Source organism: Gobius niger, assembly GCF_951799975.1.
Source record: "Gobius niger genome assembly, chromosome: 4".
Taxonomy (NCBI): Eukaryota; Metazoa; Chordata; class Actinopteri; order Gobiiformes; family Gobiidae; genus Gobius; species Gobius niger.
In genome coordinates this window covers 9,537,510-9,551,762 of record NC_136855.1, presented here as the reverse complement: position 1 = coordinate 9,551,762, position 14,253 = coordinate 9,537,510, and the positions used below count along the sequence as shown (strand labels likewise).

At 42.4% G+C, this 14,253-nt stretch overlaps 1 protein-coding gene across 1 annotated transcript; it reads right to left on the bottom strand.

Annotated features, from left to right (window-relative positions):
• Positions 1-1,711: 1,711 nt before the first annotated feature.
• LOC306962339 (N-acetyllactosaminide alpha-1,3-galactosyltransferase-like) lies at positions 1,712-5,594 on the bottom strand (the record flags this gene model as incomplete). The annotated part of the gene is made up of 4 exons (XM_079555458.1): positions 1,712-2,396; positions 4,995-5,132; positions 5,303-5,443; positions 5,545-5,594. 4 exons carry the CDS (start codon positions 5,592-5,594, stop codon positions 1,712-1,714), a joined length of 1,014 nt encoding a protein of 337 aa, XP_079411584.1.
• Between the last annotated feature and the right edge of the window lie 8,659 nt (positions 5,595-14,253).

Genomic DNA, 14,253 nt, shown 5'->3' with positions numbered 1-14,253 from the left:
AAAACAGGCTGTACTGGTTGCAGTAACGTAAATAGCATTAAACAACTTCTTTAATTCCTTCACACACAAGGGAGCGTCATCACCGTCACAAACTAAATCCTTCATACATTGGTCATGACTTTGCACGTCCATGTTACCTTTGTCCCGTTTCAAACAGGTTATTCTCAGTTTAAATGTTTTGCCCATGAAGCTGGAATGAAACATTTCCCTTTCACGTTTCATTTCTTATTGTGCATACACATAAGGGGAAGTAAATAGTGCATTTTGTTCAAAAGAACCTTTTGCTGGTCACTTTACCCATTTCTTTGAAGACACATGTACTATATACACAAGAAAAATACAATGATGTGAATTAACTACAAACTCTATGGGTGGTAACCGGTGCTTTCAGGCAACAGCCCTCCAATGATGTCAACCAAAAACGATGAAAAAGAGCTCCTTTAAGGCGAGGTAGGCAGGTCAAAATGGAAAAAAGAAGAAGAAAGTCATTCAGACATACTTTGGAACTTGTCCTGCAAGTTTTCTATTATTGTACGTTTTCATATCAAAGTAAGACAGTTAATAAATATAAATGGCCAAAATGTAATCTATCTTTAGCGACAAAATCTAAATAATGAGACAGGTTTAAATGTATAGTTATATTTTTTTGATATATTAGTTACAGATTATACAGTTTTTGAATAAGATAGTCATTAGTGAGGAAATATAATGTCTTGTTTTTTGAGATTAAACATTCAATCAATCCCGCAGGTATTAAACCTATTTATGAGAAACTGGGCCCTAAAGTTTCGTAATGTCGGCACATGTATGTTTGGCCACTTCTGTCTCGTAGAGAGGAAATGGCCCAGGCCGCCCCAGGGGCCACACCACTCAGAGGACCCGCAAAATCGTCAGCAGACTTCAAATGAATATTAATGATAAGTAGACACAATGATATATTAATGCTAATGCCAACCCATATTGTTATACTGTTAGCATTAGTTAGTTATTGCCCTGCTTGAATCTTTGGTTGTTTGGTCCAGTGGAGATTTTACCTCAGAAATATTAAGTGGCATTTATTTCAAACGTTGTTGTGTTGCTTTTGCCTAATTGTTTTTTTTTTTAATTCAGCACATAACGCCAAATTATTTAAATTAGACCTAATGCTGCAATATAACCTGAAATTTGGTATCCCCCAGACTTCACACTGTGCTTCATTAAACAAAAAAGTCATAAAAAAGTCCTTCAAAACCCTGGTCCTCATGCCACCCCAGCAAAACCAAGCGCCACCCCAGGGTGAGTTCGGTCTATTTTAGATGTTAAAGGAACAGGCCACTGTTTTTACATACTGAAATATGTTGTTACCTGAGCTTAGACAAGTTTATGCATACCTGTCTGGTCTTTGTGAGTGCGCTCGACCAAAGATGTTGTTAGCATTTGGCTAGCATATTCCTATAGCTCCAAGCTGCCACGCTCTTCCACAGGAGAAAGACCAGACAGGTGCATATCAACTCGTCTAAGCTCAGGTAAGAACATATTTCAGTATGTACAACAGTGGCCTATTCCTTTAAGGAAGAAAATGTTCTAAACATCTCAAAAGTCACAGTCGTTAGAATCAGATGTTTGCATCCAGAAAACTAGACTCTCTACTGCATAAGAGTATTCCAACTTCATGTGCCACAACGTCAACTTCAAAGGCTCTCAAGCCTTTAAAGTCTAACTGCACCTATATCTACATCCGCAGCACATCGTAGCGTTTCTTGGCCCAAATCATCCGCGCTATTTTGATCTCGGGTCTGCTTTTTAATACGATGGCGTCCCAGTAATACTCCGGCGACAGCACCTTGGATGGTTTATGGAGCCAAAAGTACTTGTTCAAATGGCTCTCGTCGTGCCACAAAGCCTCCACGTTGTTTTTCTTGTCCTCTATGATTCCGTCGTAGCACGAGTCCACCAGCGCTTTGACGTTTCTCCATGTTCCCCCAAACACTGCCGCGTGGTAGTAGTAGTCGCCCGTCTCCATGTAGGCCTTGGACTTTGGATTTCTGTCGTAGCTGAATGCTTCTTTGGAATACTTATAGTAATACGTGTGCAAAAGTGCGACGGACTCGCCCAGGGCCTCTGATCCGAACCGGCCTTCGAAAACGCTGTCCACGTCCATGCAGTAGACGTACGGGAACCGGTAGCTGATCTCAGATTCGATGATCCTGGAGATGGTTTTCATCCGCATCATTGAAATGTCCTGCCACCGGGAGTGACGCGCCGTGTACAGGACTTTCACGCTGCGTTCGGGGCCCAGTTTGAAGTCGGGCACTTTTTCAGGAGTGTCCGTGAAGATGTAGTACGTCACGGGTAAACCAATCATGAAGTGCTTCTCTGCAGAGATCATGAAGGCTTTCAGGTAGGCCTCCAGGTACCTGCAACCAAAATGGGAAAAAAAGGATGAGAAAACGGCTAATCGGAGTTTCAGTCAAATGTTCTGTTTGGTCAAGTAAGGCGGGGATGTCCAAACCTTTCTCCATCGTGGGTCTCTTATTAAAGAGTAGGTATTATGCTTTTAGCGGGTATTTTGTAATAATCTCAAACACACCTTCGTCACAGTCTTACACTTTGTAGGTTAGAAAATGCAATATTGATCTATAACAGCTGAAACAAAATTACCAGTAGTTTCACTTGCTGATTCTTTCAATAAAGATTAAAAATGAAAATGATCAAGTTGACTGGTGGCCCTTGTAGCTTTATGGGATGTTTCCACTGGCAGGCCCTACCCAGCCCAGTGCCTGGTCTACCCGGTTTGGGAACGTCTCCACTGGGATGACCAGGCACAAGTTTTGGGACCGACCTGAACCGAGATTGGCAAACAACATATTAACATGCAAGTCATCCATCCATCCATCCATCCATCCATCCATCCATCCATCCATCCATCCATCCATCCATCCATCCATCCATCCATCCATCCATCCATCCATCCATCCATCCATTTTCTTCCTCCTCCTGCAGGTGGTGGGTCCAGGACAGCCTCACGATTCAAACCGGGCCTGTTGGTCTCTCATAAGGGGACATGCAAGTCATACAGATTTAATATTTCACAACATCATACGGCCGTTGAAAAAGGGGAATTTGCCGATGATAACATTTAGCCGCTGTTAGCACAAGTTTAGCTGGTGTTAGCATAACATTAACATGTTGCTTCCCTTCATAGTTCATCTTTTAGCAGCTTCTTTCCTCTAGTATTTGCCTTGGCAGCTCTAAAGAACCCCTCCTGGAGCCGCCACCTTAACCTGGTGGAGGGGTTTGAGCACCCAAATTAACCTAGCTCTGTTGTCGGGGACTTTGTGTCCCTGGTAGGGTCTCCCATGGCAAACAGGTCCTAGGTGACAGGTCAGACAAAGAGTGGTTCAGAAGCCCCTTATGAGAGACAAACAGGCCCGGTTAGAATGATGAGGCCGTCCTTCCGTGGACCCACCACCTGCCAGAGGAGCCATGAGGGCCGGTGCAATGTGTTTTGGGCAGCTCCAACAGCTGCCCTCACGACCCGGAAACGAAAAAGGTGGAAGAAAATGGATGGATGGATGGATGCATGGATGGATGGATGGATGGATGGATGGATGGATGGATGGATGGATGGATGGATGGACCTCTAAAGAATGCCATAAACACCAACAAAAGCAGCATTTGTTCACGTTGTTCTCACAAAACCTTTGATGCTGTTCTGTTGTCCTTTCAGTAATGTACATTCCAGCATGCACATCTGTGGCAGCGCCACCCACACAGTTGTGATCCTTATGTGTAGTAGAAACTCTAGCCTGTACAGGGTAGAGTAGATACATGACAAGGCGAGTACATGGATGGAGGTGTGCGGGACACAACCATGTTATGTGGAACTGCGGCTTTAGTGAAGTTATGGCGAGTGTTTTTACTTCGCGATGAAAGGTTTAAGCTTAGCAAGAGACGGAGAGGTGAAGGAAATAGTCATGCGATTTACGGCTCTTTACTGGGAGCCAAGTCTTTGGGATCCTTTCAAAAGACTGGTTCTTTTTAATACTGTATATACTTAAAAAAATAAAAATAATGCCAGCAAAACATAATTGGGCAAAATTGGCGCATTGCATTATTGCAACCTGCTGACAAGATAATTGTTCACGACCTTACAGCTGAGTTTACGAGGTGACAGAGCATCAACGGTATTTTTTACCAGCCTTGTTTATACTGTACAGAACTTTAAGTGTCTGGATGAAAGTCTGCTTCCTCATTCCACCTCATTCATCTGCCTCTCACTGTCAGTCAGCAGTTTGTCAGCCTGATTTGTCACATTCATTTACACTGTATCCCCTCTTGAATATTGCATATGACAAAATTATTTTCTAAAAAAAAAGTTAGAATGAAGCCTATAGGGGTGAATTCAACCTGGCAGCCTATCAGCGCAGAACTACACTTTTAAGGCCGCCAATTATTGCCCTCGGTTCCACGTCTGATCCCCTAACGTTCATGGCTTGTCCGCTTCCCAGCTGTGCTGTGACCCACCTCTTCACCGCCTCTTCTATCCACAGCTTCACCCTGCTACATCTGTCACTGGTCTTCCATACCACCACCAGTGTCCAGGCTCCGGACGAAGACATGCCTAACCTCATCAGGCTCCGGGCCAAGACATGCCTAACCTCATCATTGTCTCTGAGTCTATCCAGGTTGAAAAAAACTTGTACAAGCATTAGAAGAGGGAGAGTTCTATGGTCCCATTTGTACAGTATTTTTGTCTAGAAAGAGTGTTGGAAATTCTACCTCTTCACATGGCAAAGAACAGATTTTCTTTCATTGTAATGTTTATGTACTGTTTATGTAATGCTGTCTGTGAATATGCCCGCGCCACCAGGGAAAAAACAATCCATTCAGAAGCTAAGCTCTTTTCTAATGTTGCTGATCATATATTCACAGTGAGGCAGATCCTTTCTCAGGTGTTGCCTTTGTGGAATGAAGTAAGAACACATTCGTTGTGGTTATAGTTTGAGCCGTACCTGCCGATCGCGAACACGGTGAGCGCCACGGAGGAGTTGGCCTCTCTGTGGGCCTTGTCGTAAACCTCTCCATCGAACATCCCCTCCCACATGATGGGGGCCTTCCAGGGGGTCTGCGTCCCCATGTCCGTCCGAGCTCTGCAAGAATACAGTAGTGAAAGAACGAGTCTGAATATGTCCATTGTAGCGACATGCACACATGAAAACTGCAGAAAAACACAACTTTATCTTCCTGCGTGTATTCAAAGAAAATGTCCTCATCGCACTAAAGGTAATTTTAGCAGAATATGGCTTTTCCGGCTACTCACGAATAGTTGAGGCTGGCGTCCATGCGGCTCACGTTGAGTGCGTCCACTCTCCTCCGCTTGGGATCCATGGGCTGCTCCGTCATCTGCTCCGTCATCTGCTCCTCTGTGAACCAGTCTCCTGCCCCCACAACCTCCAGCTCTCTTCTCCCGAAAAGACAAGACGTTTTCAGTTCGTTTGTAAAAATCCAATATGTCAAAAACAAAAAAAATGTCCAGGAGAATCCCGGTTAAATGGTACGTACCTGAAGTACATGGATTTGAAGCCGGTGAAGAAAAACACAAAGCAGCACATGGCGACGACGGCACATAATTTTCCTCTAAGAAACAGTTTCCTGGAAGAGGCAAACTTATTTTTTAATAATTTACATCTACAGTTCTTGCAAATAGATCTCATACCATACCATACCAACTTTATTTATAAAGCACTTTAAAAACTGTACAGTTGGCCAAAGTGCCGCACACAGAAACAGATGCAAATATTTACAGTAAAAAAAATATGAGGTAAGAAGTACAACAACAGCAGCAATCTCAATTTGCATTAAACGCCAGAGAAAAAAGGTGCGTTTTTAGGAGAGATTTAAAAACAGGAAGGGACTGGGCCTGTCTAATCTCTAATGGCAGCTGGTTCCACAGCCGCGGGCCGGCAACAGAGAAGGCCCGATCTCCCCGAAGTTTGCGCTTGGTTTTTGGGACAAGCAGTTGCAGCTGATCCGCTGACCTGAGAGCACGAGAGGGAGCGTAAGGCTGAATCAGGTCAGACAGATAGGTGGGGGCGAGGCCATTCAGACTTTTAAAAGTAAAGAGAAGAATTTTGAAATCAACTCTAAATCTGACTGGGAGCCAATGGAGAGAAGCTAAAACCGGTGAGATATGGTCATGTTTCCGTGTCCCTGTTAAAAGCCGAGCTGCAGCGTTCTGAACAAGCTGCAGTCGAGAGAGCGCCCTCTGGCTCACACCAGCATAAAGGCCGTTACAATAATCCAACCTGGTCGTTACAAAGGCATGTATTACAGTCTCAAAATGCTGCCTTGATAAAATGGACTTCAATTTCGCCAGTTTTCTCAAGTGGAAAAAACTGGACTTAACGACAGCGTTGATTTGTTTCTCAAATTTGAGTTCGGGATCCACTCTTACGCCCAAATTGGAAACAACCGGCTTGACGAAATCAGACAAAAAGCCAAGGTCAGGAGGGGTGCAATTAGGGCCACTAGGGTCAAAAACCATGACTTCAGTTTTGTCCTGATTTAGGCATAAAAAGTTAAGGGCCATCCACGCTTTGATATCACTGATGCAATCGAAAAGGGGCCTAGCAGCATGTGGGTCACCCTTCTTTAAAGGCAGGTAGATTTGACTGTCATCGGCATAACAGTGAAAAGTCATCACATCACATACACAAGAAAAGCTTAATTTACTTGAAATAATGAGTTCAATTAAGTGTAAAAAAAAAGTTAGCTGCTTAAATCAGGGGCAAACTTACATATTCAAGAAAATGTTATTATGACTAGATAACTTTTCACAGTGTTTTGATTACTTCAGTCTTTGATTTGCAAAAGTTCTAGGGCAGCAGTTCACAACTGGTGGATTTTGGAGGACATTGTTTTCATCTGTGGTGTAGTCTTCGTGATAAACTGGGCAAAGACACGCATCACTCATTTGCATAGTACCGGTATCTCTCCCTCTCTTTCTCTCTCACCGAATGCACAACATGCCACTCAGCAGCAGCAGAGGCGCAGGTTGAACAGGACAGAGAAAAGTCATTTACCAGTGGACAACGTCTCACTGTTTAAATATTATTGTAATAATATTAAGTTAAAGGGGGGGTATTATATTAAGCTTTACATCATGTTATTATGTCATTTCCTCATTAAAGACATGCCTGAAGTGTTGCCTTGGCACATTCACGTATTTTTGAGTAATCTGTAAAAACTCTGATGGCGGCCATTTTAGGGATAGCTTTGCCTGAGTCCTCCTAGGAACGCCCCCACCTCCTGGAGACGCCTCCGAGCTTTCATCACCAGCCGAGTAACCAACCACTGCTCCTCAGCAGAGCCCCCTCCCCACTGATGCCACAGACAGTGTGTGGAGGGGGCGTGTCGGAAAGGGTCAGAGGTTCTTAAAGAGACAGAGGCCTATTTCAAGACATTCACTACAGCTATTTTGAGAGAGCAATTTTATACAAGGCAGTTATTCTAATTTACTGCATTTACAGACCAACAGAAGGTTTCGTCTTCATTGTAGTGTGATATAGACTGGTGCTATGTGACTGAAAAAAGCATAATACCCCCTCTTTAAGGCATCTTTGCGTAGTTTTGTTTCCACTTATGAAAGAAACTGAAGCGCACATGGTTAATTTGCATGAACTCTGACAATACTACTACAGAAATATATAACTCTTTTTTTTGTATATACTATTTTTTGTAAAACGTAAAATGTCTAAAAATCCTGGCCATTCTTCGCTCTGCCTCTGGTCTTTGTTCTTCCGGGTGGTCATGCCATCGTCCGCCTGTGTTTGGAGCAACAGGCTAAGCCCCGGCTCACATTAACTACGGTCCTGGTTCGGACCTGAGGGCGTCGCTTAGAGAAAAAGGGGTCGGCAGGGCGTGTGCTACAAGCAGTGCTGACTACAACGAGCGCTTCCTCTTCGCTCTCTTCTTACATTAACATCGCCTTGCGTCTGTTATAAAGCGTTTGCTTCTCCCACTGTGAGTTAAACACTGTCCATGTCCACGAGAGAGAAAATATATCAATGCTGCTCTAGAGTTCAAGAGCGTAGGGAAAACTCCATGCAGCAGAAATGTGATCAAGACACCAGTGTAGCGACCCGCTAAAACAATAAGTTGAGCCAGTGGGTAAGCTGAACTATATATGATATTTTGAAAATTAAACATTTGTATTTTTATGTAAGATGATGAGTTCATCTTTTTTCACGACTCCAAATGAATTTTTGGCCTGATCACAAAAACGATCACAAAGAAACAGATTCATTTAGGTATTTTTTTTCTGATGTTAGTTGCTGATTTTGTTAGGTATAAAAGGAGAATAATAGTTTAGGCAGGTTTCCCCTTAAATAAACAAAACTGGGGGTATATGGACTCAGGGACATTGGGGTAAATTGAGCCGACTCTGGTTCATAAGAAACAATGAGTAACAAACTACAGAAAATTGAAAAGTACAATTCTATAGTTACATTTTTGCATTGTTCATTGGTGGTACTAAAATTAAATATTACATACAATTATTTGATTTTTATCAACAATTCAATTCAAACCGCTCCTGGGATACAATGAGCCACAAGACAACTTTTGTTTGAAGACCAACATATTTAAAACCAAATATTCCAGACAGTTTTTGAAAATGCAAACAAATAGAAAACATCCCAAAATGTATGGCTTCCATTTTCCTCCGCTTTATCCTGGGCCGGGTCGCAGAGGCAGAAGTCTCAGCAGAGATGCCCAGACTTCCCGATCCACACACACCTCCTCCAGCTGTTCTGGGGGGACCCCGAGGCGACACCAGGCCACAGAGACATAGTCCCACCAGGAGGCATCCGGAACAGATGCCCTAGCCACCTCAGCTGGCTCCTTTCGATGTGAAGGAGCAGCAACTCTACTCCGAGCTCCTCCCGGGTAACTGAGCTCCTCACCCGATCTCGAAACCACCAAAGCAAAAAGTGTGCTCAACTTCCCCCACTCTCCTACAGTATCCCCAGAATTTGGGGGCGTGGCTTGTCTTTATAGGCGGAAGGTGGGTCCCTAAACTACACCAGTTGTGGGATCACTGCCCCTCCAGGTTGGGAACCGCAGAATTAGACAATGGTAAGAGTGCAAATATGAAATGCATACTGACCTCATGGTGGAGGTGGCGCCGCAAACAAACCTGAAATCACAAAAGCAAATCAATGTCTCAAATTCACTTCCCCAGAACAAACAAAACAATGTCTCTTCTGCAAACTGTCTCAGACGCATTTTCTCAAACACTGGCGCTGATGCACCGCAGATCATGTTTCAAGTGGTTCATTATTCAATCGTAAAACAGGTCCTTTTTTCCCCCCTTTTGTTAAATATATATGAACTATGATCTCATTTTTGTTCATCGCAAATAGCCGTGAATCTCTGTGTTATTGTTCGACAGGAATTGTGGCCTCAGCGGGTTTTTTTTTAACTGACTGATATATTTAGTGTAATGTTTGTGTTTACTCAATGTGTGTGCCTTAAATCCAAAATGGTTTGAGTTAAATACCCAAATCATAGTGTCATAGTGTATCTGACCACTGGATTTAGAATAGTTTTGTATCTGTCGCCCCAAACCTCTGCACAGTAAATGTTTTTTAAATGACTCTTCCAATTTTGAAGCCTTGACAATAACCTGGTTTAGCCTTTAAGACCAGCGTTAACTTCAAGATTTCATCAAACCTTTACGGTCTTATCATCAATGTCTGCACTTGATATGAAGATGTTGGAGCGGTGCAACAGGACAAACAAGTCAGGCAAACTTTATACACTGCCTTGTTTCTCTGAAAGGGGGACGTCATTGGGCAACTATGAGTCAGTCATGACAAGCCCTGTTCCCAGTTTGACGAAATGTGGTCATCACAGTATCCAGGTGCACAAAAATGGACAGAATTATACTCTTCTGGTCAGAAAAAAAGACACTTTTACCCAAACTAGAGCTGTAAGAAGAAGCTTCTGTGACTAGAAGCGAAAAGTCCTCAACTAAACCAAAACCCAGTCCAGTTTATGATTTAGCTTCTCTATGATGGACACTCCCTGGATGAATGAGAGCCTTCACAAACATATGATCTCACACTTATAGAGTCAGTACTACAGACAAACATTCATGACGTCATTAACAAAGTATAATCTTTGTGTTGGCGCACACTCCCAGTCGTGCAGGAGTTTTTCATTGTAGACAAAGGTTCTTAAAACAAGTACTACTACTACATAGTTTATAAAAAAAACCATTACATTTAATCTGTGAAAACCAAAGACCACACCGGGAAAAGGAGATGGATTAAGAGATTAAATCTGAGTGGAGAAGATCTGCGGAGCCCCTCTCCCCTCTATTAAGGACACGTACTCGACCCGTCTCACCCGCAAAGCCGTCAGAATCACCAGGGACCCTTCGCACAGTCTCTTCGAGGTTGTGCCTTCAGGGAGGAGACCGTGGTATCTACGGGTCAGTTCCAGTCGACTGAGGAACAGTTTTGTACACAGGGCCGTCGGGAGGCCGAACTCCCTGTTTTGATACAAATTACTTTCATCAGTAAAGAAAAGCACTCAAGGCCGTGGGAACCCAGGGTGCTGAGGGCGCTGCAGCACCCCCTGGTGGATAGTTTGTGAACTGCAGGCAATATTAACCTCTTAACTCCCACCTGAACCGAGCACATTTTCTCCAGTTTGGCTTTACCCCAGTCCAAAAGCTTCTGGGGAAAAAGGTGTGAAAATAGCAATAAAATGAGATGAAAATAATGAAGGAAATGTGACAAAAGTGAGAAAACATTGACGAAAAAGTGACAAAAAATGTACAAAAAATGACAAAAATGGCACAAAAAAATTGACAAAAAAGTGAGAAAAATTTGACGAAAAATGGAGAAAAAATGGACGAAAAAGTGATAAGAATTTGACAAAAAATGCGAATAATTTGACGAAAAAGTGAGAAAAAAGTCACGAAAATTTGACAAAAATGATATGACTGCCCAACAAAAACAGTGATGAAAAAAAATCTGATGTGAGGATAAAGATCAATTTCGTTTTGTAGGTCTTTCAAATGAGGCGTTACACTGGCCTACAGGATTTGGGTAAAGCTGAACTGGAGAAAATGCTCTCGGTTCAGGCGGGAGTTAAGAGGTTAATAAATAGGATTTATGCACAGAAAAAGTATTTTGGGGGTAAATTTTGTCCCTCAGCGCCCCCTAACTAAAATATCTTCCCACGGCTCTGAAAGCACTGCAACCAATTTCAATAATTATGCCTATCGTAAATGTGTGAACCAACTCTAAACAATTGTGACTGAAATCAAGTCTAAGCAACCACAAACCCCAGATTATACCACAACCAAAGCCGTTCTTATTCGATTTTGAATTCTGCAAATCTCAAGACACTCAAACCCAAACAGCCCAGAGCTCGAAATTCTCCTCTTTTTTTTTTTGGAGTTCCCGAATTTCTCGACCCAAGCCATCCTCGAGTGACTTACCGCTGTTTGAGAACCTGTTCCTCTCCTGTGTGTTGTCAGTGTGTCAGCTCACTCACAGTGAAGCACTCGGTCTTAATGCATCACAGACTCTTGTTCACGCCCCAGATTCTGCACCCTGCCAAGTCAAATGACAGCTCATTCAAAATAAAAAAAGAGGCATTTAGGGAAGAGAGCGCCATTGTCTTCACTGCTACAACAGCCCCGAGAAAATATAGTAAATGTGGTTGGTATACAAACGAAACTTAAAACTAAAAATGAGAATGCTAATTGTCCCCCTTAAATGTGTTTTTATGTCTCTTACGGATTTTCAGTACACCATTTTTTTGTGTCATATTGTTTCGGTGATAATTCGATATAATCCTCTGAGCTTAAAAGAATCTACTGTTGCGCACCGAAGGCAAAGGTCTCTAGAAATGCAGTGGTGCCAGTGTGAAGGTTGAGGCAGCTCATTTTTCATCTTTAACCTTTTGCCAAGTCATGCAGATTCTATAGAGAAAAACAATATTTTTGAGGTAGGAAAGTCATTTTTTTGACCAAGACTATATTTTGTTTAGTGCTTATACTATTGCACATAAAACCATGGGACTTACATGATCTCACCTGAGATTCAAGGGCCATGGTGCAGCATATATCTCAAGGCTAGACTTTAAGAATTCAACTTAATTTAAGCTATCGATGAATCTAGTTCCTTGTTTGAGAACACAATTTGACCGAGAGAAACTGAGTTAGTCTAATTGACAAGTAAAATAAATAAATGAAAGAACACTTTTTTCACCAGAATTTGAAAATAGAAAAATCTTCGTACTCTGGCATCAACATTTCCTTATGGTTCTCTTGACTCATGCCTTAAAGCAGTACTAAGTAACTCTTCCCCCTAGAGGCCATAAGCGCAACTGCAGGTGTAGTAGCAAGTTACGATTTTTTAACGTATTAATTGTCTTGGAGAGTAAATACTACGCTGACAGGAAAGGCGAAGGGAGAGAGGGTTACTGTGCATCAAATTATACAATGGAAATATTTTTTTTCACTCAAACTTGGCTGTAAATACTGTTTAAAGTGACGTTAGCCCACAGTTAGCTTTGCCCGTTAGCATGTTAGCTTCTTCTTCGTGATTCCATTAGTGTGTATTGCTTTCTCCGCACCGGTGGCAGTCAAGTTGCAAACATGGTTTTCTGGCCAGAGACACCAGGGGGAGATGAAAGACCCTCCAATCATCCCATAAACACTTGTATTACCCCCACAGGGACTACGGAAAGGATTTATTAAGGTAAACACGTTACTTAGTACTGCTTTAAAATGAGGCTGTGATCCTTACCTTCCAGGCGAGAGCCACTGGTCTAGACCGCGGCACACTGGTGACTTTGGAAGCTAAGCAGGGAAGGGCCTGGCAGGACTTAGATGGGAGACCGTTTGGGAACACCATGAAGCCTGGCGAATGTGGTGCGTGAGTGAGTGGTTGGTGGTGGTCGGAGGGGCCGATGGCGCAGACGGGTTGCCTCGCTTCCGTCAGTCTACCCCAGGCCAGCTGTGGCTACAATAGTAGCTTAAAACCATAGTTATGGAGTGAACGAATAGTGCAATGCAAAGCGTCTTTCAGTGTCCACAAAAGCGCTATATAAAACTGATGCATTATTATTATTATTATTATTATTATTATTATTATTATTATTATTATTATTATTATTATTATTAATGTGTCGTAAGATACTGTCTGGTGTGCCTTAGGAAATTATTCAATTTCACGTAGTTGGTCTAAAATAATACTTTTTGAAAACAAATTAATTATTATCCACAAATAATGAGCTGTTAGTGAGTCTGCTGTCTCATGATCAGCAGAGTACTCTTCCATATCAGCGGTGACAGTGGCTGATGAGACTAGACAGTGTTCCTATTCAAGACACTTTGTGCACATAGGCTACAGAGTTACATTTTTTTTAAACATTTTCTGCTGTTAGTGTGCCTCATTAGTTTTTCCAATGAAAAATATGTGCCTTGGCTGGACTAGACATGTACTGAAGACCACACCCACAACCCTGTCGGAACACTTACAGTACTGACACACCCCAGGGATTCTTATCCTCAACCTGCTGTGACTGATCATGTGACTGTTTCACCTGTATTTCCCATTCAAAACAAGTCCGCTCAATGGATGTCCCTGAGACGCATGCAAACCAGAGATCTTTGAGTCAATCTCACAATGCAGCACTGTACAGAATGTACTGCTGATGAAAAAGCAGTCCTTCAAACATTGCCACTTGACATGAAAACTGCCACGTGGGGCCAACCAATTTACCAGTCTTATTACAAAAAACATACTTTTTCTGTCAATCTAATTCTTAACCCAATATACTGAGCTTTGAACCCCCCAAAAAATAAGGTCAAATCTGAGTTTTCACAGATTTTTGTCCCAGTAAGAACTAGTTCAATAGAATATTTAGATATGTTAAAATTTTTGTTAGAATAAATCTTTGCACCTAATATGTCATCAAAATAATGAAAAGTTCTAACCTGGCTCTATTATTTATTCATATAGTGAAATAGTTTGTGTGTGTGATTTTTTTCTTCATACAATGATTCAAAATATGAATGGTCGGCACTGACCAGTGTGAAGCCGCACCTCAGAGTCAGAAATGAAGTTTGTAGCATGGGCGGAGCACAGGCAGCAGAGGCCTGGGGGTCTGGGCCCCCACCCACGCAGATTGATAAGCAGTGTTTTGTTAAAATATAAATAAAAATTGGGAATTTAGCAGAAAAGTTGA